The sequence below is a fragment of the Mesoplodon mirus genome (assembly GCF_964341445.2).
Source record: "Mesoplodon mirus genome assembly, chromosome: 16".
Taxonomy (NCBI): Eukaryota; Metazoa; Chordata; class Mammalia; order Artiodactyla; family Ziphiidae; genus Mesoplodon; species Mesoplodon mirus.
The window spans coordinates 65,258,812-65,282,154 of record NC_138992.1 but is presented as its reverse complement, the minus strand read 5'-3'; the positions used below and the strand labels follow the sequence as shown (position 1 = coordinate 65,282,154).

Here is a 23,343-nt window from a genome sequence, read left to right as displayed (position 1 = left end):
TGCTAATGAGCTTGACTCTAGTACTCATTTCATTATGTGTTTCAGATCATCTTATTGTGTACCTTAAATATATACAATTTTTATTTAAAAATTTAAAAAATGTTAAGTAATGAATAAAAACGATAATGATTGCTAATATTGAGTAATTTGCTATGTGTCAGGTATTGTACTAAGCGCCTTGGATTTTGCCACTTAAAGGAAATCACAGCTTTTTATAGGTTCTAGTGTAAAAGTATAATAGCCAAGAGTTAGGCATTTAACATCTAAATGTGATAGCACTCAATCATGTTTATTTTTGTCTTTTCTTATTTAGAACTGAACAAGAATTTTGCTGTATCATTTCTGCTAGTCATTTATAGGTAAAACAGCATTCCTGTGAGTCTTGCAAGAGACCTTATGAATATTTTTCTCTTAATCATAGTTGTCTTTCACCAAGGAGGGAATATTGAAACGCCCTTCCTCCCTATTTTTAAGTTCTGATGATTGTTAAGTCCTTTAAGTATTGTGCTTCAGTGTTAATTGAGATGTAGCCTAATATTTATAAACTTAAGAAGAACTCTTCCTACAAAGAGTTCTTTTTCAAATGTGCATAATAATTATTTTATCTATTTTAAAAATTAAGATATTTAATATATTTCTTTTTCTCTATTAGGTCACACATATATTTAGTTGCTTGACAGTGTGGAAACCCCAATTCCTTTATAGCTCTCATGAAATAAAACTCAATTCAGTTCAATACTACATCAAGTATTAGTTGCAGGCTATGAGTCAGGCACCGTCTTGGGTATGGGATCACAAAATTTTTAAAAATGGGGCAAGATAGGGTCAGGGGATAAAGAGGTACAAGCTATCATGTATAAAATAAATAAGCTACAAGGATATATTGTACAACACAGGGAATATAGCCAATATTTTATAATAACTCTAAATGGAATATAACCTTTAAAAGTTGTCAATCACTGTGTTGTACACCTGTAACATATAATATTGTACATCCACTATATCACAATTTTTAAAAAGCATAAACATTAAAAAAATTGATCCTTACTCGAAAAAAAGGGTCTCGGACTTCCCTGGTGGCACAGTGGTTAAGAATCCGCCTGCCAATGCAGGGGACACGGGTTCGAGCCCTGGTCTGGGAAGATCCCACATGCCGTGGAGCAACTAAGCCTGTGCACCACAACTACTGAGCCTGCACTCTAGAGCCCGAGAGCCACAACTACTGGGCCCACATGCCACAACTACTGAAGCCCACGCGCCTAGAGCCCATGCTCTGCAACAAGAGAAGCCACCGCAATGAGAAGCCCACGCACCACAACGAAGAGTAGCCCCTGCTCGCCGCAACTAGAGAAAGCCCATGCACAGCAATGAACACCCAACACAGCCAAAAATAAATAAATAAATACATTTTTATTAAAAAAAAACAAACCACCTAGAGGGGTGGGGCAGGGAAGGTGGGACGGAGATGCAAGAGGGAGGGGATATGGGGATTATATGTATACATATAGGTGATTCACTTTGTTATACAGCAGAAACTAACACAACATTGTAAAGCAATTCTACTCCAGTAAAAATGTTAAAAGAAACAAGGGTCTCCGCCCACCGAGAGTATGCAGTTTAGCAGAGTGGAAAGAATGAGTGCAACTTGGTGTCATATAGTGAGATAAATCTGTTTCAGCGGGGAAGTTCTCAAGAAGATGTCACATTTGAGCAGGGAGTGGCAGGATCAGTGCAATTTTGCCAAGCAGAAGAGGTGAGAGGCCATTCCAGGCAGAGAGAGTAACACGAGAGAAGGTGGAGAGATTTTCACGTGGATGGTGTGTTAGAGGACTCGAACTTGAACATGGCAGGCTGAAGAGGTGAGAGATGGGACGGGAAGGTTGTTGCTGAATTGTTAAGAGACGCCTTGAATACCCCAGGTGTAGACTTTGGGTGCTGGGAGAATTTGAAGGTCTTTAAGCAAGTTAATGAAATGCTCATATCTATGCTTTATAAAGGTAATTTTGAAGGCCACCTGGAGTCAAGGAAGGAATACACAGAAAGACGTGGAGAAGGCACTGACCTGTCAACTTCTTGTTAGTTGAGCCATTATAAGACTTTTATGAGTTTAAACCTAAAAAAGCATCCTTTAATGTGGGCATGCCGCACTTTCTGGAGACATAATGGTTATTAAATTAAATAGAATTAGTTTAAAAATAGAAATATTCCTTGACTTTATGGTTTTTCCTGGGTGTAATGAGATTTTTAAAAGTATAATTAAACTTTATTCTTGGGAAGGATTTCTTATTTTTAAGGATTTGCTTTTTCTGTCCATTTTCATGAAGATCGTGTTCTGTAATGGCTGGGCATGGTGTTGCCATTGGGAAATCTGTTTATTGCAGAATTTTAACAGTAGATGGTGCCTATGGTGGTATGTACATGTTGCAGGTGCAGGAAAGGAATATCACCCTAGAAGACTCATGAAAAGAGGAGCAAAATTCCTCGTGGAGTAAAGGAGGGTTTGGGAAGCAGAGAAGAGGATTTTAATCCAGTCAACTCACTGAGTGAAGGTTGTCAAAAAGGAGAAGAGTGGGGCTTCCCTGGTAGTGCAGTGGTTGAGAGTCCGCCTGCCGGTGCAGGGGACGTGGGTTCGTGCCCTGGTCCGGGAAGATCCCACATGCCGCAGAGCGGCAGGGCCCGTGAGCCATGGCCGCTGAGCCTGCGCGTCCGGAGCCTGTGCTCCGCAACAGGAGAGGCCACAACAGTGAGAAGCCCGTGTAACGCAAAAAAAAAAAAAAAAAAAAAAAAGAGAGAAGAGTGAAATTGGGCTATCAGCAGCAGTGGGGTACATCCCCACTGTCTCTGACACCATAATTCTGTTTTCGGGGCCTAAGAGAAATCTCAGAGGATTTTTTTTTTTTTAAATGTGAGAAAATCTTGTTCTCTGTGGTCACACATATTGTCTTGTTAACCTTCCAGAAGTTTTTTTCCCTGTTACTCAAGTAGAAATGGAGCTCTTAATCGATAACAGGCAGTTTTGTAACAACACCTATAACCCTAGGTGCTGTGTTTTTGACAAGCCAAAAGACAAATTTATCCAAGCAAATCCAAGTCTATCTCATTATTCAGAGTTTCTCTTCACGTAACTTTAAATAAAGCCTATTCCAGAGAAGTCAGGCTCATGTTTATGGGCACAGAAGGTGGGTGGGATGAAGGGACAAATCAACATTCTCCTACCTACTTACTCATCATGTATTCTTCGCCCATATGTAGGCACAGGTTGAACCTGTCCAGTGATTCTCCTTTATACAAAAGATTGGTGTATCTTAATGAGATTTTCTGTGGAATTTTTTTCCCTAACTTAAGTGCTATGATAGTCAAATGCAGTTTAACAGTAATACTCAATGAAACAGTCACACCTATAGTCAACTGCTGTACCACTGTAATAATGGCATATATAATCATGTCTATGACTAATATTCATAATTGACCATTGTCACAGCTCCTTTTTGAAATGCAGAGCAAATGCTAAAATCCCAAAGCTACCTGATACAGTTTAGAATATTTAGGGGTAGGACATGATATTACGAGAAGTATATATGAGTCTGGCTAAGTGAGAAATTTCCATAAATTATTATAAATATAGAGATGATCTCATAAGCAATGATCTGGAGAAGAAACAAGACTATAGCAGAGACCTGAGCTGAAAACTATAGTTGTTCCTCCTTATTTATAAAACACCAGTGGCTCTTATGCCTTAATCACCTATCTTAGAAATTGGATATCCTCCAGCATGCCCAGAAAAAGCAAAAGGAAGTGCCAAATGAGATTGCCAAATGCCAGTCACTTTTGTCATTGTTTTAACCTCTGAGTATCTCCTATGACAAAATTAATATGTTTAAATTTTATATCAGGCTGTTGTGTGGTCTCTCTTTATGTAAAAACCTGACCATTCCTGGAGCATCAGCCTGACCCTGTAGAGCTATGACCCTAATTCTTTACTTGTTGGAGAAATCATTTTCCTAATTCTTGTTAGTATCAATAGATTAACTTGCATAACTCTCCGTAAACTAATCTCGATGTTCTCCAAACTCATTTTCTTTCTCTCCTGGCAAACTTCGATTCCCTATGTCCATTACCATGGTCTTGTTATGAATGCTGAACTAGTCTTTTCATTTCTAGGGTCTCTTGCAGCTCTAATTTCCCTAAATTGTCATATCTTATGGGTCATATACTTCTTTCCATTTATTCTTACTTTTTTACTGGTAGCAGAGTTTTTACTGTGCAGCGCTTCTCTACTGCATAACAAATTCATTACAATTCCTTAGTGTGGTATTTAATTTCCTCACAATATGGATCCAGCCCACTTACCCAGCACTTTCTCTCCCTGCCTTTTATGAACCTGCTCTTTGGCCAACTTGGCTCCATCCATTGCTCTTTCTGTTCTGTTGTTTATGGTGTTTCCTCCACTTGAAATGCTGTTTTCCCATTTTGACCTGTCCCATCCATCCGTCAAAATCCAGCTCATGTACCATATTCTTATGTGGCCTTCCTTCTTCCTCATGTGGGTGTATCCCAATAACTTTCTGTACCCTTCAACATACCTATCACTTTCTGCCCTGCATTCTAGATACCTGTGTAATTTGTCTTTGCTGCTAGATTGTATGAGATATTTTCCCAAGATTTGTTCCATTGTAGTTACTATTTAATTTGGATATATCTATACCACTATTTATTGTAACATGACATTATCACCTCTTTCATTGGTGTTTTATTCTATAGGGACTAAATGGACAATATCATAATACATCCATTTTATATGGCAGGGTTCATTTACAAGTTGTGACAACAAAGCCTGATGTATGCCTGTATGAAAGGAAACTTACTGTTCCTCCTACATAAAGTAGCAAGAGTGCTTTCAAAATGGTCTTAATAAGATTTGCTGTATTGAGACAAAGAACCATGACTTCATTCTTACTAACCTCAGAAACATAATAAACCACAGTCAGTTTTGGCATTAATCCAGTTTTACCATTAACTCTCTTGTAAATTTTGATTAAGGGGTATTGCAGGACTTTTGTAATTAAGGGAACTGCATTAGAAATTTATTCCCTGTGGGAATTTATTTGTCATATTCTGAAAAATACTGAAGTTCTATGAATGCTTGTAAACCTTAGGGATGGTAAAATACATGGCTGAACAACCATTTTTCTGAGGGGGGAGTACCCAAAATTAGTTGAAGGCTCAAGTCCAAATTTTTATTTAACAAATAATTGATTGAATTAAAATATTTCTTGGCTGTGTAAATGTCACAGGAGTCACAAAGAAGCTGTTTTTCATGGTTCTATTCTCTAGATGTCTTCAGCCCATAGATATATTTTATAATAATTTGTTGCTTTCTATAATCATGGATTAACAAATATTAACTACTCACACAAGTCTGGATCAGCCAATATATTTAACTCTGAATTTGTTAGGCTTTTATCTTCTAAAAGTATTTTGAAGGGTGCAGTTACATCATTAGATGCTTTTTCTATTTTAGTTTTGCTCTATAGCAGCTTAGAAAAGACAAGATTCTTTCTGAATACGGGTTTAACTTGATGTGAGCATTTATACATTTTAAATCTATAAAAATTTTTAATTTTAGTTTTCTGTTGGCTCGCTTCATCAAATATGTTTTTTTTTCTTTAAAGATTTTGTCCCAAGGAAAATTTGAAGATTTCTTCCAAGTCAGTTTAAGTGGCTATAGCAGAATTAGATTAGCATGATCCTGCTCTTAACTGGCTGAATCAGTGACCACTTTTTTTTTTTAAAGGAACATCTCTTTCAGAAAGTAGGAAGAGTGCTCAGTGTGGCCTGCTGTAGTGGTAGGTTTCTAGAGTGAAGTTTTCCTCAGGTGGTGGTGATGATATGGACTGCTTTTACAGAATATATTTCTTCCCAATCTATTCAAGGTATAGAAGAACTGCAGTTTTTACAACCAGTGCACCTGATTAAGCCATTTAAGTGACACTCTCCTTTTCTTTAACCTAAAAGCGTTCTTTTCTTTTTAGACTTGAACTCTGTGCACCGATCATGGAATTATGTAGATGCCAAATATCTACTTTAATTTTCATTTTTTACATGCATAAAATATTCTAGATGACCTCAGGGGAAAGCAGGAGGTTTCGGCCTTATTTTACTCCTGGCTATGGATAAAAATGTTCCCAGAGTCCCCTCCTACTGTGCACACATGAATAGTGATTATTATTGTCTATTGCATGAGTCCTGTTTGCTCACCACAGTACTGAGCACTTCATATGCATTGATTCATCTTCAACATTACACAACCTATATATTAGACAATTTTACTATCCATTGTAAAAATGAGGGACTTGAGGCCACGTGAGGCTAAATAATTTGTCCATGGACTTGCATACTCTTTTTTTTTTTTTTGCGGTACGTGGGCCTCTCACCTCTGTGGCCTCTCCCATTGCGGAGCATAGGCTCCGGACGCGCAAGCTCAGCGGCCATGGCTCACGGACCCAGCCGCTCTGCGGCATATGGGATCTTCCCGGACCGGGGCACGAACCCGTGTTCCCTGCATCGGCAGGCGGACTCTCAACCACTGTGCCACCAGGGAAGCCCTTGTGTACTCTTTTTAACCACATTACTTTCTCTACCAAGCACACTTGAGGAAAGGTGTGAGGACATCTGATCGGTATTCTCTCTGTGGGTTCCAGCCGTGAAGCATCCTCTCTGTTCCAAGCATATAGCAATGCTAGACAAAAGATGAAAACAGAAAATGCAAGAGTCGCAGCTGAGCTCATAATTTATCATCTCAGTGGCCCACAAATGGAATGGAAATTCAAGTGCTGATTTGTAAGCTGTGTTGAGGCCTCTGGCCTCCTGGGCTCTGCAGGTGGACAGGGGGCCGGTACAACTTGTGCAGGGAAATGAGAAATTAAAGTCATCCTACACTAGGTGGAGATCCAGAGCGAGCCTCACTCTGAAACCAGGTTGTAGAGAAGGGCCCCTCTACTTCTGAGCAAGGATGCAAACTCCAGAGACTATCACTTTTGTAGACGTTAAAGATGGCAAGAGAAAGACAACACGGCTGCTAAACTAAGAACTGAACCAAATCACTCACTGGTTCAGTGACGTGACTGGTAATAATGCAGATGTCTGGACAATGTAATACTCAAATCACCAGTATGAAACTGATTACAGATGGATAATTCTGGGCACAAAATGAGCACAGAATCATTTGTAAGAAAAAGATGATGAGAGATATTGGATGGAGCCGTTTCAAAGCACTAAATAAAACTAAACAAAACATCTCCCATACTCCAATAAAGATGTTAAAAAAAAAATCCTCCCGCTTCAAATGAGCTTGCAAAACAAAACTCCAAAGCACATGAGGTAGCCTGAAGCTACAAAAGAGCCAAGGAAAATGACCACTGAAATAAATTTGACCCAGAAGGAATTAAAATATTGAGACACCATGGCAAAGTATATTTTGGATGCTCAAAGTATAAACAAAGGATTGCCATTCATGAAGAAGGTAGAAAATCCTGCGATAAATATAGTCAATTATTTATTTACAAATATTTATTAAGATCAAAGTATGTTCTACACACTGTTATAGGTGCTAGAGATACAGCAATGAGCAGAAGTAAATCAAATCCATATCCACGTAGAGAGTTTACATTCTTGTGGGGAGTTTTACCTTTTAGTTGCAGAAATGAAATAAGAATAGGCAGAAATCTTGGAAATGAAAAAGATAGTCATCGAAATAAAATTCCCAGTAGAAAGGATAAACTCTAGATTGGCAAAGACAGGGTTTTTTCATTTGGAAGATATTATTTAGGAAATCAGCAAAATTGCAGTAATGGGAAAATAAGATCTCAAAAGAAAGTGTATGTGTGTTTATGAGTGTGTGTGTGTGTGTGTGTGTGTGTGAGAGAGAGAGAGAGAAAATGGATGAGATTGTGGGGAAAGATGATACCTGAGATGATTTTAGAATTGAAGACAAGACTCCTTAAATTGAAAGTACAGTGTAAGGACCTATCTGGATAAATAAAAATAAATCATCACCTAAACACTTTGTGGTAAAACTTCAGAACATTGAGGATAAAAACAAAATCTTAACCTATCAGAGAAAAAATATAGACTAGCCTCCAAACAAAGACAACTTAATTGAGAGCAATATTGCGGGAAAAAATTCACTGTCAATCTAGATTCTAGAATTTTATGCCAGAGTATACCACTGACACACAGGGATCAAAAATATTAATTGAATCATGAACTTGAAAAACTGAATATTCTTGAGGAAGCAAGTGTAGAAAGAAAGTGTGGATTTAAAAAAAATAAAGAGGAATAGAAACTTCTAAATGTCATCAAATTTAACTCTTGCTATAAAAAGTAATAACAAATTTCTATGTTAAAAAAAAAAGGTAAGACTTGGGAATTCCCTGGCGGTCCCGTAGTTAGGACTCCGAGCTTTCACTGCTGAGGGCGCAGGTTCAATCCCTAGTCAGGGAACTAAGATCCCACAAGCCATGAGGCACAGCCAAAAAAAAAAAAAAAAAAAAACAAATGTGACTGCACAAAAGTAAGAAATATGAGAAGGCTATAAAAGAAGAAGAAATACAGATGGATGACAAATATGTGCACATTGAAAATTACAACACCAAAGGTTGAAATTCTAATGCCATCAATGTGAACAAGGATATGGAACAATGATCGCACCTGTTCCTTGGTGCCTCCACTTGGGCCAACTGTGTGGGTGACTTTGTAAAGCATGGAAGTGACAGATGCCAGCTTCTGGGTGGTGGTAACCCTGGGAGGGGCGAGTCTGGAACAATGGGAGTGGACAAGTGTGGTACAAGGGGTCACCTGTATCTGTAAGGTTTCATTCCTTTAAAAGGGGAAGGAAAAGTGCAAAATACTAATTTGTTAAAGCATGGAGGTGCGTACATCGGTTTTCATAGCATCAGCCTAAATACGTACCTGTGTAATTGAAGTGAAAGGACACTCAGAACTTTCAGAAGACCCTGAATGTTTATGCACAGCAGTAAAATTTACAAAATAGCCTGTCTTCCGGTAATGAGGGCCTTTAGTTAAAACCCAATTCTATCAGGGCCTATCAGGCCATACAGAGTCTACCCACTCTGGCTTCTCGAAGTTGCTCATTTATTGCAATAGCTTCAACCTCATTGCATGTTTCTGTACTTCTCACAATTCAAGCTTATTTCCTCTCCTCTTAACAACAATCCTCTTAGATTGTTGTTATCTCCTTCTGAGACGGGGGAAAAATCTAGAACATTTTAAGATGTATCAAATTCCTTTGATTTTCCTCTCAAGCCAGTACTCTTAGTAGCTGCTGATGCAACCATCTGAGTGGAACTATATTTTCATGGCACGTGATGGATGTTCCACTTCGCAGTGGTTCCTGTCATGGTAACCCAATTGTCATGAGCTGGGCATTGCCTGGATTTGCTGTAGTCCCCAGGCTCCAGTCAGCATTATATGGTCTGGGATTCAGGCTGAGGGAATAATTCATCCCTGCTGTGGACTCTTCTTCGCCACATCTTTCTACCAAGCACAGTTGAGGAAAGGCATAGGGACATCTGATCAAGGTTATCTCTGTGGATTCCAGGTTTGAGGCACCACCTCTGTTTCAAGATGCTACATGGAAATCTCCTAGGAGTTTAAAATGCTTTGGATGCTGAACTGTTGTAAAATTTCTCTTGTACTTTGAATTTGTGTTTGAGAGATGAACAGACATTCTCAGTGAGAATGTACATAATTTACATTTTGGAAGTTAGAAGAAGTTAAAGCTTTCCTAATTTAAAGTGTGAATTTTGATTAATCCATGCTACTTTAGCTTAAAAAGACAAAAAAACAAGCTGCAATACTGCTAGCTACTTCTAGTAATTGGAATAGCAGTGTGTGTGTGTGTGTGTGTGTGTGTGTGTGTGTGTGTGTGTGTGTGTGTCTAGTGGGACTCAAAATACCAGTGCTGGGCATGAAGTTCTCCCTCACTGATTTTCTGATTATGCCATTGCTACTCATGCATCGGATAATGATCCACCAATAGTTTGAGGTCCTACAAGGTGCTCTGAAACACCAGTCTAATGAGTTTTATTTCAATATCTCGTCTGACAATCATTCTAATATTATTTTGGTATATCAATGTTAAGTGTCGACAGCTTTAAAATAATTTCACTTCATTAAAAACATACTCGCTTAAATATAACTTACATGTCCTGTCTTCATGGGTCATTCCCTTACAATTTCTGTTTAGTATTGAGCTAATAGCTAAACGAACTCAGCAATAATTCTTTGGAAATCACATCTCATTATTGCAGGCCACTAGGATTCCGCTTAGTGTATTAAAATAGTTGTTGGCGTATTGCATCCTGGTGACAAAAAAGAGCCAGTGTATCTTCAAAGAGGGTTTTACTTCCAATCTGAGCATAGCTTAGTGGCTGAAAGAATCCAACTAAGCAGTCTGTTTAAAATTTGTGTTTTGAGTATTATTTTCGTAATCTTGACGTTTGCACAGTAAGTAGAAACTGGATGTTTTTAGAAAATATCTTTTTTTCAACTTTTATAATAATATTAATTACTGTAACTATCAATGAGCACTTATTCTGTACTGTATACCATCCTAAGCATTTTATTTGTGCTGACTTCATCTTCTCGGTCACCTTGTGAAGTAGAAACTAATGTGATCCCCAAATTGCAAAAGAGGAAATTGAGACACACACTAAGTAATCCCTCTAAAGCCATACGATAAGTAATGGAGCTGATGGTAGGTTCAATCTTTTTTTTGAGTGGAAGACTGTTCTTTGCAGTCCCACTCATCCTAGTGCTCAACACTTTGTCTATTCATTTGTCTTTAAAAGGAGGTCAGTGCTGGGCTTCCCTGGTGGTGCAGTGGTTGAGAGTCCGCCTGCCGATGCAGGGGACACGGGTTTGTGCCCCGGTCCGGGAAGATCCCACATGCCACAGAGCAGCTGGGCCCGTGAGCCATGGCCGCTGAGCCTGTGCTCCACAACGGGAGAGGCCACAACAGTGAGAGGCCCACGTACCGCAAAGAAAAAAAAAAAGGAAGTCAGTGAAACTTGCATGTCTTCATGCTTTTTAATTTTACTAACAATAAATGATCATTTATTCTTTGTATTCTTACAGGGCATTCTACTTGGACAAGTCAAATTCACCACCAAACTCCACATCCAAAGCTGCTTATGTAGATAAGGTAAAAACAGAAGATTGCATTGACTGTTGCTTTGCCATTTACCTCCCTTATTTAATTTTGTGTGTGTGTGTGTGGTACGCGGGCCTCTCGCTGTTGTGGCCTCTCTCGCTGTGGAGCACAGGCTCCGGACGTGCAGGCTCAGCGGCCATGGCTCACGGGCCTAGCCGCTCCGTGGCATGTGGGATCTTCCCGGACCGGGGCACGAACCTGTGTCCCCTGCATCGGCAGGCGGACTCTCAACCACTGCGCCATCAGGGAAGCCCTCCCTTATTTAATTTTGCTGGTGTTCTTGAGCACTGTGTAATTTATAAACATCTGTGGTCTCTGATTCTGTTATCTCCATAATAAAATATTTTAGACTAGTCACTGTAAGTTATAACAACCGTGAATTATATCCCATCTAAAAGGATTTCTTGAGGGAAGAGATATGGGAACATATGTATATGTATAACTGATTCACTTTGTTATAAAGCAGAAACTAACACACCATTGTAAAGCAATTATACTCCAATAAAGATGTAAAAAAAAAAAGAAAAAAAAAGGAAACTATTCAAAAAAAATAATAATAATAAATAAAAGGATTTCTTTCTGTTAAACATGTTGAACCTTATGGGCATCATTTTTTTCTGCAGCTCATGAGGCCTCTCAACGTACTGGATGAACTGTATCGACTGGTAGCCTCGTTTATCAGATCCAAGCGCACAGCTGCCTGTGCGAACACGGCTTGCAGTGCCTCCGGTGTCGGGCTACTGTCGGTGTCCTCGGAGCTGTGCAGTAGGCTGGGGGCCTGCCACGTCATCATGTGCAACAGCGGCGTGCATCGGTACGTGACTTCCCGCCTTGCCTGCATCTTTGCTATACCTTATTACATTCGGAGGTTCTTGTTTACTACATTTAGCTCCATGAAATTATAGCTGGAAACATTCAAAGGGCTCAGATATATTTGGAATCAAGACTTTAGATAATTCTTGCACAGTAATTGCTGGCTTTGGTTCTTCTATTTTCAGTGACTGTTTATTCATACAAATGAGTGCAGTCCCACATTTATATCACTGTGGCCTAGAATCTTATCACCCTTGTATTTATATTAAGATTTATATGTTAGGTACAAAATTTTGCATCTGTTTTATTCCTTCTAGGAACTTAACTTGGTAGGGGCTGGTGACTAGCAAAACAAAACTTTTTCTTCAGTGGCTTGGATCCCTGTTACCCAGCTGTGGTGAGCTAGATCTGCCTTGGAGTTACCACTGTCTTCCTACTCCTGGAAAAATCATAGTCCAGGAGCCCACACAATATGCTCTTCCTGAAAATGTAAGGAGAAGTCTTAGATAGGTCCTCTTCAGCTGGTCTGTCTTAAGCAGCAGTGCTGTGTCTGGGAAAGCTGTGGTAGGTGCATAAACTCCTACAGCTACATCAGATGCAAATGTGAGGGGAGAACCCCGAGTCAGGTCCTTCTTCATAATCCCTTGTTCCTCTTCTATCACCTCTCCATTTTCACAGCGAAATGAAACCATGTAGGTGGAAACAAGAGGACAGCATTTAGTCCTCACTGTAGCAGAGAATCTGATGTCACCAGTCATACTCTCTTCTTAGTATGAGGCCAGTTAGATTTTGAGTGGATGGTGGTTATTGTTTATTCAAATTTACTTTTGCTAATTCACCCATGCAAAGGGCTGCAGTTGGTGTATTGGCTGGGTAATGTCATAAATGGGTGATATTCGTGTTAGAGACATAAAACGTGAACAACAAACAACAGAAATAATAGTAAATAATCATATGACAAAATAAGATAACAAAAGCATAATAAAAAATAACGGATCGCCTAGACTACAAAGAAAACTAAATGATCTAGGAAAGTTACAGCTAAAAAATAAGATTCAGAAGGAACATAGATCTTTTTTTTTTTTTTTTTTTGCCTTATAACAAATTTAATCAGTTATACATATACATATGTTTCCATATCCCCTCCCTTTTGCGTCTCCCTCCCACCCTCCCTATCCCACCCCTCCAGGCGGTCACGAAGCACCAAGCTGATCTCCCTGTGCTATGCGGCTGCTTCCCACTAGCTATCTACCTTACGTTTGGTAGTGTATATGTGTCCATGCCGCTCTTTCACTTTGTCACAGCTTACCCTTCCCCCTCCCCATATCCTCAAGTCCATTCTCTAGTAGGTCTGTGTCTTTATTCCTGTCTTACCCCTATGAGGAACATAGATCTTTGAGATGGTTAGAACTTGCCATGGAGAAGGTAGCGTTTGAACTGGGTTTTCATGGGTCAGGGTTTTTTTTTTTTTTGCGGTACGCGGGCCTCTCACTGTTGTGGCCTCTCCCGTTGCGGAGCACAGGCTCTGGACGTGCAGGCTCAGCGGCCATGGCTCACGGGCCCAGCCACTCTGCGGCATGTGGGATCTTCCCAGACCGGGGCACAACCCGTGTCCCTTGCATTGGCAGGCGGACTCTCAACCACTGTGCCACCAGGGAAGCCCCTATGGGTCAGGGTTTTAAAGAGGTAGAAAGAGGGAGAAAGTTCAAATCAGCAGGTTCTCATCTGTGACATTCCATTTGACTTGATGTGCCTGAATTCTAGTTTACAGGTCCTACACAGCATGTCCTTGCTTATGAAGTGTGACAAGACTTTATTTCTCTAAAAGGAGAATTAAATTTTTGTGGGTGACACAATGTACAGAGTTTTCTGCTTTATTTTAATTGCTGTGTACTTTGTGCTCTATTGCAAGCTTACTAAGAGCTTAATTGAAATATCATCTGCAACTAAATGAGTAAAATATTATTTCATCATTTGTTTTACTAGCAGAGAAAAGCTCTCTCCCTCTGATCAGTCATATTCATTCATCCTGTTCCCATTCATTCATTTATTATTCAGTGACTCAGTTAATATGCGTTGAGCACTGTTTATGTGCCAGCACCGTTCTAGTTGCTGGGATAAAGCACTGAAAAAAAACCCTCCCTTCTCTCATATAATGTAAATCATGTTGGGGTGAAACAGATGATCAAGTAAACAAATAAATGAGTAATGTAGTAGGTGGAATAAATACAGAAAAGAACAGAAGTCAGAGAGGTAAAAAGGGACAAGATGGGATGAAGGGTGGGCACCTTGCATGGAGGAAATTTCATTAGAGACCTGTGTGGAATGAAGGAGTGAGTTATGCAGATATCTCAGAGAAAGAGCATTCCATCTAGGGAGCATAGTACAAATGTGGGAGCCCGATGGGGACCAGCATGATGTGCTCAAGGACCAGCACAGTGGCCATTGTGGCCTTGGCAAGGTGTCATCCCCTTGATTAATGTTCTTATCCTACTCTGGTGCAGGATCATAGTTATCTGAGGACTGTGACAACCAAGGGACACTCCAGGCTTCGAACTACAAGCATACGCTCTTATCTCCACATGAATTTACTGGAAGTTAATGCAGTTAAATTTGCCATTTAATGGAATTCCCTGGCAGTCCAGTGGTTAGTACTCTGTGCTTCCAGTGCAGGGAGCCCGGGTTCAATCCCTGGTCGGGGAACTAAGATCTCGAAAGCCACATGGTGAGACCAAAAAAAAAAAATTTTTTTTTTTTATTTGCCATTTCATCCTAGAACCGTGACCAAATTGCCCAAGTTATTCTCTGAGGTGTCCCATGAACAGTTTTAGAATTTAACTACTGATGGGTAGGAGAAACAGATCTATGTTCCACAACCATTTTATAATTGCTGTATTCATTGATTGGTGTGTTGGAATCACAAATAACATTGAAATTTCAAAGTATTTTGACTTTTTCCATTTCCACAGTTCAAAATAAATATGGCTTTAGTTAGTTCATTTCAGAGACATTTACTGAGGTGTAGGCACAAATTCCCCATGACAGATGCCGAAATTAAGGTTAAAACTATTTGAAAATAGTACAGTTTTATTTTTCTATTATGCAGAATAAAATAGGAGTTTAACATTATCTTTAGTCTTTCAGGGAAGGCTATGGTTAGGTTTTTCATGGTGATAAAATGTGTGCTAATTTATATTGGAATCAGAAATCTCACATAAGACCGTTCCTAAAACAATTCTTTAGTAATTATAATTCAGACAGCTAGAAAGGAACCCAAGTAGATCCACATTTACACTAAACATTGAACGTGGAGGTTTATTTACCCTCAGGTTCTGGCGAAGGGGAGAAGTTCATAATATGAATCAGAATAAATACTACACAGACTATTTTACCATTTGCTTTTAAAATTAAGATGAGAAATGGTTAACAATATGGTATCCACATTAGATAATCAGCTTCCTGCCTTTTCTGATTTTATTCACCAAAAAAGGGAATCTAACATTTTTTAAAGTATAGAGTTATATGGCCTATGTTTGACATTAAAGAGAAGAATGTGATTTCAGAATGAAAAGGCAGATTTAATTAGCATTAATGTTTAGACGTTTTAATGCCAACCTGAATTAGATGGCAGGGTGGCATACAACAGTGAATGCAAGATTAGGAGGAATAGAATTCAGGATGAATTATTAAAATCTTTTCATAGCGTTTAGCCCAGCTTTGTTTATTAAATTCTCTTTCCTGGGGCAGTGCTTTATGTGCATTACAATTCTGCTGATGAACTTTCCTGCACACACTTTCCTCAGTCATTTACTTACATTAACTATCTCCATTACTATTGAATAGTGAAAGAAAATTGTCTTTTTTTAAGATCAGGATTTTTGCCTTTTAAACAGTATACATGATATCAAAAGGTAGTTTAATAAATGGAAATTTTCCAAAATTTCCTATCCTGACCTGCCTTCTTTCATTTTCATTTTGAATCATCTCTTGCACCTTCTATCAAACAACATACATCTGATCATAGTTTTATTAGTATAGTTTAATAATCTGCTTTATGCTCATAATATCTATTTACCTATCTACCTAAAATGTCCACACAGACTTTCCCATGATCACTTTTATTTGCTACATAATATTCTAGCCACTTGATACACCACAGTTTACTAAACTATTAATTTAGTGGTTTATCTTCTTTCTCTACTGCCCTTAATGCAGAGAGACATCTTTATGTAGCTGTTCAAATTTCAATTTTATTTTCCACTAAGCTAAAAGTAAACAAAAATATCCTCCAGATGCAATCAGTGTGTCAAAGAGCTTAAACCTCTTTGGTTAATATATTATTATTTAAGTTCCCAAAAGGATTGTCCTTGTAAAAACCCAACAGAAGGTTAGATAGTTGTTTGCCATCTTTACCTTGTAAATATGGTGTTACAGAGTGTGTTAGAACCCATTTATCTATCGTGCTTCTCTACCAGGTGTACAACGATATTGTATTTCATCAGTGCTTTAATTTATACTTCTTTGATTAACAAATACAAACATTTGAATATCTTTTGAATTGTCTTTCCCACAAAGAGTCATGCTTTATATTGTCCCTATATCTGCTTTTTAGGCAAAATTATTTTTTGCCAGTTTGAAAGTTTGTAAAGCATTGAATCAGCACCGTGGCTTTTAACGTTCTCCTTTGTTCCATGCAGTTATTTGCTGCAGATCCACAAGGGTGCTACATGGGCTCTAATTTTCCCTTTTATTTCCTACTGCAGCATCCTTCCATTCACTGCAGTATTTCATTTTGTTTTGCTTCTTTATTCCTATCGCTGCCTAATAGCCAACTGTTTGCCTTTAACTGTTATGACTTAGCGTGCTGCAGATGTTGTAAAACCTAAGCAAGAGTCTTATCGCATCCAAAAACAGAGATGCCATATTCTTCGCACTACATTTGCTTCTGCTTCCTTCACCAGTGGAAACAGTAGGTGGAAATTTCCAGAGGCTACCTGAAAGGTTATGTCAGGAAAATTTCTAGTGAGGGGAAGGACTCTGGAATCACAGTGTTTCCCTTTAAGGACCTGTTCCAGGGACTTTTTGTACATGTACTCTTTGTATCTGTTAATAACGGATTTTCAGCAGTGTCGGAGTCCTGGGATGGTCCTGCAGGAGGGCGGAGTGATTTGAACACAAGCTTCATGTCTGACTCACCTGTGATGTCTTAGTACCAAAACCTTGGAGATCTGTACACATAAATTCCCTTTTATCTTTATGTTTTGTTGTGAGGCTGAGTCTCTTCCGGGAAACAAGGTCCTGCGTTAGCTAATATACTTGGTGTTCAGTCACCTGTGAGGGATGTGAACAGCAGGGCCAGGAGGGGCTCACTGTGTCAGGGGTTCAACAGCATCTGTAACAGCAGCATTATAATCACGTTGTTTTGAACCCCACACAGGTGTGAGGAGGAAACAGTCTGTGGCAAGGTCAGCCTGTTCTCATTATTAAAAAGCATAATGATGATGAACATCAAGCTGGCTGCCATCTATGTATTCCAGAGTTGGACTGCTTTTCCTTTTATACATTGTAGAAACTCATTTTAACATATAAAATTTTAGGAACTAATAAACTATATAATGTGAAGTTTCTAATTTAAAAGGGTATATTTCCAAAATGCATTTCTTAGTTGGTTGTTTAGAAATTGAGACATTTTTTCACATTGGACAGGATTACAGAGGGTGGTTGAATTCTCAGAATCATCCCTCTTCCAGCAGAAACTTACAAAACCTATCACGTGACCATAGTATAGGACCCAAATTGTGATTATAAGCGTTTGTTAGAAAAGTGAAATCCAGGAGTTAAAATATAAAAACAGCTAAAGGGAAATATGTATTACCAATTTGGTTAATGAAACAGTTTTCATTTCAAATGAAGATAAATAGTGTAGTGATTCTTGGTTCATATAAGCAATTTAAAAAAAACATTTTTTTAGGTAACTATCAATTAACAATTTTAAAAACCACTTTTGTTTGACACTTAAGGACTCTTTCTTAGCAATATTTTATTCTGTCATCACCATGGCATCAAAGGACAAATTGACAAATAGGCCCAGATTAAGGAAATGCAGAATCTTATAAAAGTAGAGTACTCAAGGTAACCTGGCTTAGGTAATCAGAGTCCTAACAGGGCAGATGATGAAGCTGCATCTTTCTCCTCTGTGCAGCCAAAAACACATCAAGTAAGAGGAGTGGATTTACTCCAGGGATTTCCATATGTAGGTTAGACTCTAGGATGGGAGGGCAAAAATAAATTACTGCAATAAGCAAATGTAGGTTCTAAATGTATCCATTTATTTTTCTGTCCAAAAATGACTTGGAAGATTAGTAGCAAGATTAGTGGAAATCTTGAATTTTAAATCTCCAGAAAGATGGCTAAATAGAACAAAAGAAACTGCCAATTCATGATGCCAGGATACTGTACATTCTCAATAAGAAGTCCTAAAATTATGCTCATATAGTCAGGAATCTGAAACACATTAGTCTAAAATACTTCTTTTATATAAAGGTAGTAGTAGCAATGACAGAGGTGGTATTTAAAATTGTTATTAGATACGGCTTCAGTTTTGATTATTTTTCTTTAACAGTTATAATTTGATTATGATCAATGCAACCATTCTCATTTGTTTGATATCTAATAAAATCATTAATGAATGAAAACCAAAAAAACCTCAAAAATGAAAATATAAAATTGTGTACTAATCTTTAGAAGAGAAAAAATAAGATGTTATAATAATGGGGCTCTAATAATGACAGAATATATCCTACTCATGCTATAAGTATAAATCTTAATGACTCTGCCAAACTCATAGAAGCAGAGAATAGAATTGTGGTTACCAGGGACTGGGAGAAGGGGAAAACGGGGAGACAGTTGGTCAAAGGGTACAAAGTTCCAGTTATGCAAGGTGAATAATTCCGGAGATGTGACATAACAACAATGCAGCTATACTTAATAATACTGTATTATATACTTGACATTTTCTAGGAGGGTAGATCTTAAGTGTTTTCACCACCAAAAAAGAAAAGAAAAAGACAATGGTAACTATGTGAGGTGATGGATATGTTAATTAGCTTGATTGTGATGAATATTTCACAATGTATATGTATATCACATCAACAGGTTGTATACTTTAAATTTATACCATATTTAATTGTCAATTACACCTCAGTAAAGCTGGGGGGAAAAAAGAAAAGTAAACCCAGATTTTCCAATTATACTGAGTTGTAAAGTAGGCAAATAAAACTCCACGATTTATGTTAATTTAAACAAACAGGTAAATAAGTTTATTCTCTTAAAATTATGGGAAGAAATCAGATATTTCAAATATAAGTTTCATTCTTTTACCTTGTTTCATTATCTTTTATAAAAGTTCTTTACTCTGAAGAGGTAGGTGGCCAGATTTACTATTATATTTGTTTTCTTGCTTAGATTTTTCTTTGCAATTGATATGAATCTTGATAAACTAGTGCATTAAATTATTCTGTTTTAAAATGTTCATTGTTTTCATTAGTTTACTGTGAAAGAAGAACAACACAGTAATAATGAGAGTCCCTTCTTATTGCAATGGTTTCTAGGTCTGCCAGCCAGTCATCATGGGCCAGACATGCTTTAATTTAAGTACATATAAAGCCAGAGCTTATACATTATTACCTCCTATCATTAAGATTGGAAAATTCTAGGCACCTTAAACATATCTTGATAAAATAATCTAAATACGTAATTTGGAGTGATATTTCGTCTGTTTTTGCGAAACAATTTTACTATTAGTAAAATTCAAATATTTACATTTTTAAAATGTAGCTATTTAAAAGTGATAAATGTATTGATAGAATTGACTTTAAAAAGCGTTCAATAGGGCATGATTCTTCAAAGTTTCTTTTAAAGAAACTGAAGTTATTGTTTTTCCTAAACCTGCAAAATGACATTTAAAGCAAAGCAAAATTCCAGTCATTCTCTAGGATCTCTTCCCGAGGGCTTCAACGCTAGTGGGTTTATAAGTGCTCTAATAAATGACATAAGCCAGATTTTCTGTCCTCCAGAGGGAGGGAAGGAATATGGGTATCTCACCAATATAAACGGTCCGTTTGCCAGCACGTTCCGAACTGCCTCTTTTTCTCTATGACCTAGAGCAGGAGAGCAGGTGGTGTGGAGGAAGTTGAAGGGAGGAAGCGGCAGTTTCTGCCTCTAAGGTGTTAATTTTCAATGGCAATAGGTCATCTAACATCCTCCGAGGAATACCGCGGAGTGAGATTTAAATCCTGTTAAGCAGGAAGGAAGGAATGTAACACCTGTTATAGGTTTTACAGCGTGAATAGTGTTTACCAGGTGACGGAAATGGAGAAGGACGTTCCGTGTAAAGGAATAGTATGAAAATACAATATCAAGGTGTGAAATAGTGTACGACGGGGCCGGAGGTCACAATAAAGAGCTGGCTGTTTCTGGGCCGTGAAATGAGAAGGAAGCAGTGAGAAGGAAGGAGCAAGAAAGACAGGAGTTGGAGCATGGACGGCCCTGCCTGCTGGGTTAAGGGTTTGGGACTCCCTCCTAGAGGCCCTGGGAAGCCAATGAAAGGTTTTCAGCAGAAGAATAACATGATTAGATGTTTTAAAAAATACTTTAAAAATAAAGATCAGTACCGTGGGCTATGATGGGACAAGGATGGAGGCAGGGAGACAGCTAGGATTTTACAGGAGTACAGTGACATGATGAGATCCAAAACTAGGGTATTGGCACAGAGATTAGAAGGGAAAAGACAGATGTGAAAGGTATGAAAAGGCAGTAAACAGAACTAGACGAACTGGTGAGGAATAGAAAACAGGGGAGAGGGAGAGTTTCTGATGATTCCAGCTGGAAAAGATTGGGGGAGGGAGGATGCCATGGTGGCGGGGCGGGGGCGGGGAATATGCATTTGTCTTTGAGGGGACTGGGGAGAGGGATGTTGAATTAATCTGTTACATGTTCAGTTTTAGATGCTCACAATGTACCTATGTGGGGATGTACTTCGATGGATTCATAGTCAGCAAGGACTAGAAGTATATATGAGTACAAATGGGTATAATAACAATAAGTAATAACATGTATATGTAATCTCAAGGGGTAATGGAAAAACACTGCTAGGAATTTTCTGGGAACAAACCAGGTGTTAGGAGCAGGGAAAAGGTATTCCAGGAAAAGGCACAGAAGCGTAAGCAAAGAATAATTGGCTGCCCGTTGTGGAAGGTGAGAAAAAATCACCAGGGAGTGTAGAGAGAGTATTAATCTCCCCTGGTTCTCCACTGCCCTGTCCTCTGTGCACCCGTGGAGCCTCAGGATAAAACACTGTAGAATCCATGAGAAAGGAGTGAAAAATACTCAAACAAATCTATTTAGTATCTTGGATAAACAGGTCAAAGAGAAGACAATTATGGTACAGTGTCAAAGGATGGGGGAAACAGATGAAAATTGCATACTGGACACCCCTTCAGTATTGGAGTCATCAAAGAACCTACAAGGAGTAAGGACAAAAGTCAGACAGCCAAAAGAAGAGATGAACTAGAGAGGGAGTGTTGACGAACTTCGGGTAGCTGGGATAGGCACCCGACCTATTCAGTTAAATTCCAGAACCATGAAACAGAAATAAAATCAATCGGTGAAAGAGTCCAGGCTGAAGAATTTAAAATGCGGAGGAGCAGATGCAACCCTGGTGACCGTGGTAGAGTCCTACCTTACACAGATGTTTCATATTCATACACATGTTCAGCCGAGCAGATACCTCCTCTAGCCCCTAAGGGCTCAATTACCCATCCCCAAAGGGCTTCAGTTACCTCTGTGCTCACCTCAGCAGTGAGACGTGTCAAAGAAAAACACACCCTAATGTGCTTGAAGAGAAGGGAATGAGGGATGTGGAATGTTTTTTTTTTTTTTTTTTTTTTTTTTTTTTTTTTTTTTCCTTTTTGCGGTATGCGGGCCTCTCACTGTTGTGGCCTCTCCCGTTGCGGAGCACAGGCTCCGGATGCGCAGGCCCAGCGGCCATGGCTCACGGGCCCAGCCGCTCTGCGGCATATGGGATCCTCCCAGACCGGGGCACGAACCCGTATCCCCTGCATCGGCAGGCGGACTCTCAACCACTGCGCCACCAGGGAGGCCCGGGATGTGGAATGTTTTTGAAGCCCAGGTTTAAAGCTAGACACTGAGAACTTTCCGAGAGTGTGTTGAAAGTTGCAGTAGAAAGTCCTGTTACCTTTAATGGGAATTTCATGGCTAATTCCCTGTGCAATGCTGAAAACGTGCCCCTTAAATGTGATTTATTTTTTGCCTTAAGATATATGCAGTGAACCGCGTATTCAGTTTGGCTCTGCTGCTGCTGCCAGGATCTATCTCCAGCTGTTGCCCGTTGCTTTTCCATTGTGTTCAGTTGTTTTCCATGGTGCCCGTCTCTGCTTGCCGTCTCTTTGCTTCTTTTTTCAAATACTCATTAACCCCTTGTCTTTCAGCTCCAGACTATGAGACATAGGAGTTAGTACAGTCATGGGAAGATTTCATCAGTACTGTCTCTTTGACAGGAGTCAAATAATAATGTTGAAATTATCAAGAGACACCCGGAAGTTATATCTATAAAATGTACTGGAAACTTGCCTGAATGATCACTGGCTTTTGGATTGCACCTATTGTTAGACCACCATTCAAATTCTCCTAAAGGGAGAATGTAAATATTTAATATTTTATTATCCATGCATATGTGTCTATAAGTGAATTCTGTATTTTTGAAAACAAATAACTGTTTGCCCTTTTTTCACGAAAGAGTATTTCCATGTTTCATTAAGAAAAGTGCCTTCTCTTGGGCTTCCCTGGTGGCACAGTGGTTGAGAGTCCGCCTGCCGATGCAGGGGACACGGGTTCGTGCCCCGGTCCAGGAAGATCCCACATGCCGCGGAGCAGCTGGACCCGTGAACCATGGCCGCTGAGCCTGTGCGTCCGGTCCGGAGCCTGTGCTCTGCAGCGAGAGGGGCCACAACAGTGAGAGGCCCGCATACCGCAAAAAAAAAAAAAAAGTGCCTTCTCTGTTATAGGGGAACAAGGACAGAGGTATTGGGTTTTTGAAATCCCTGCTGACTGGTGGCAGTTTTCTCAAGCTTTTCATTTATCACAAACACATTGCTCAGGGTGACCAAGTTGGGCACGATCGATCAGCAGAGGTCCTTTCCATATTATTTGTGCAGACACTCTGCCTGTGTTGAGCCATAGCAGCCACTTTGGCATTGATTCCTATTTAACGTACTGCC

The 23,343-nt window shown here is 39.1% G+C and overlaps 1 protein-coding gene across 3 annotated transcripts in view; it reads left to right on the top strand.

Moving 5' to 3' along the window:
* The window catches only part of PREX2 (phosphatidylinositol-3,4,5-trisphosphate dependent Rac exchange factor 2), a 287,717-nt gene that overhangs the window by 228,147 nt on the left and 36,227 nt on the right, over positions 1–23,343 (top strand). For all 3 annotated transcript variants that reach the window (XM_082600894.1, XM_082600893.1, XM_082600896.1), the window contains 2 exons: positions 11,158–11,224; positions 11,857–12,047. In XM_082600894.1, the coding sequence (XP_082457020.1) occupies positions 11,158–11,224; positions 11,857–12,047 (258 nt within the window). The remainder of the gene's footprint in view (positions 1–11,157; positions 11,225–11,856; positions 12,048–23,343) is intronic.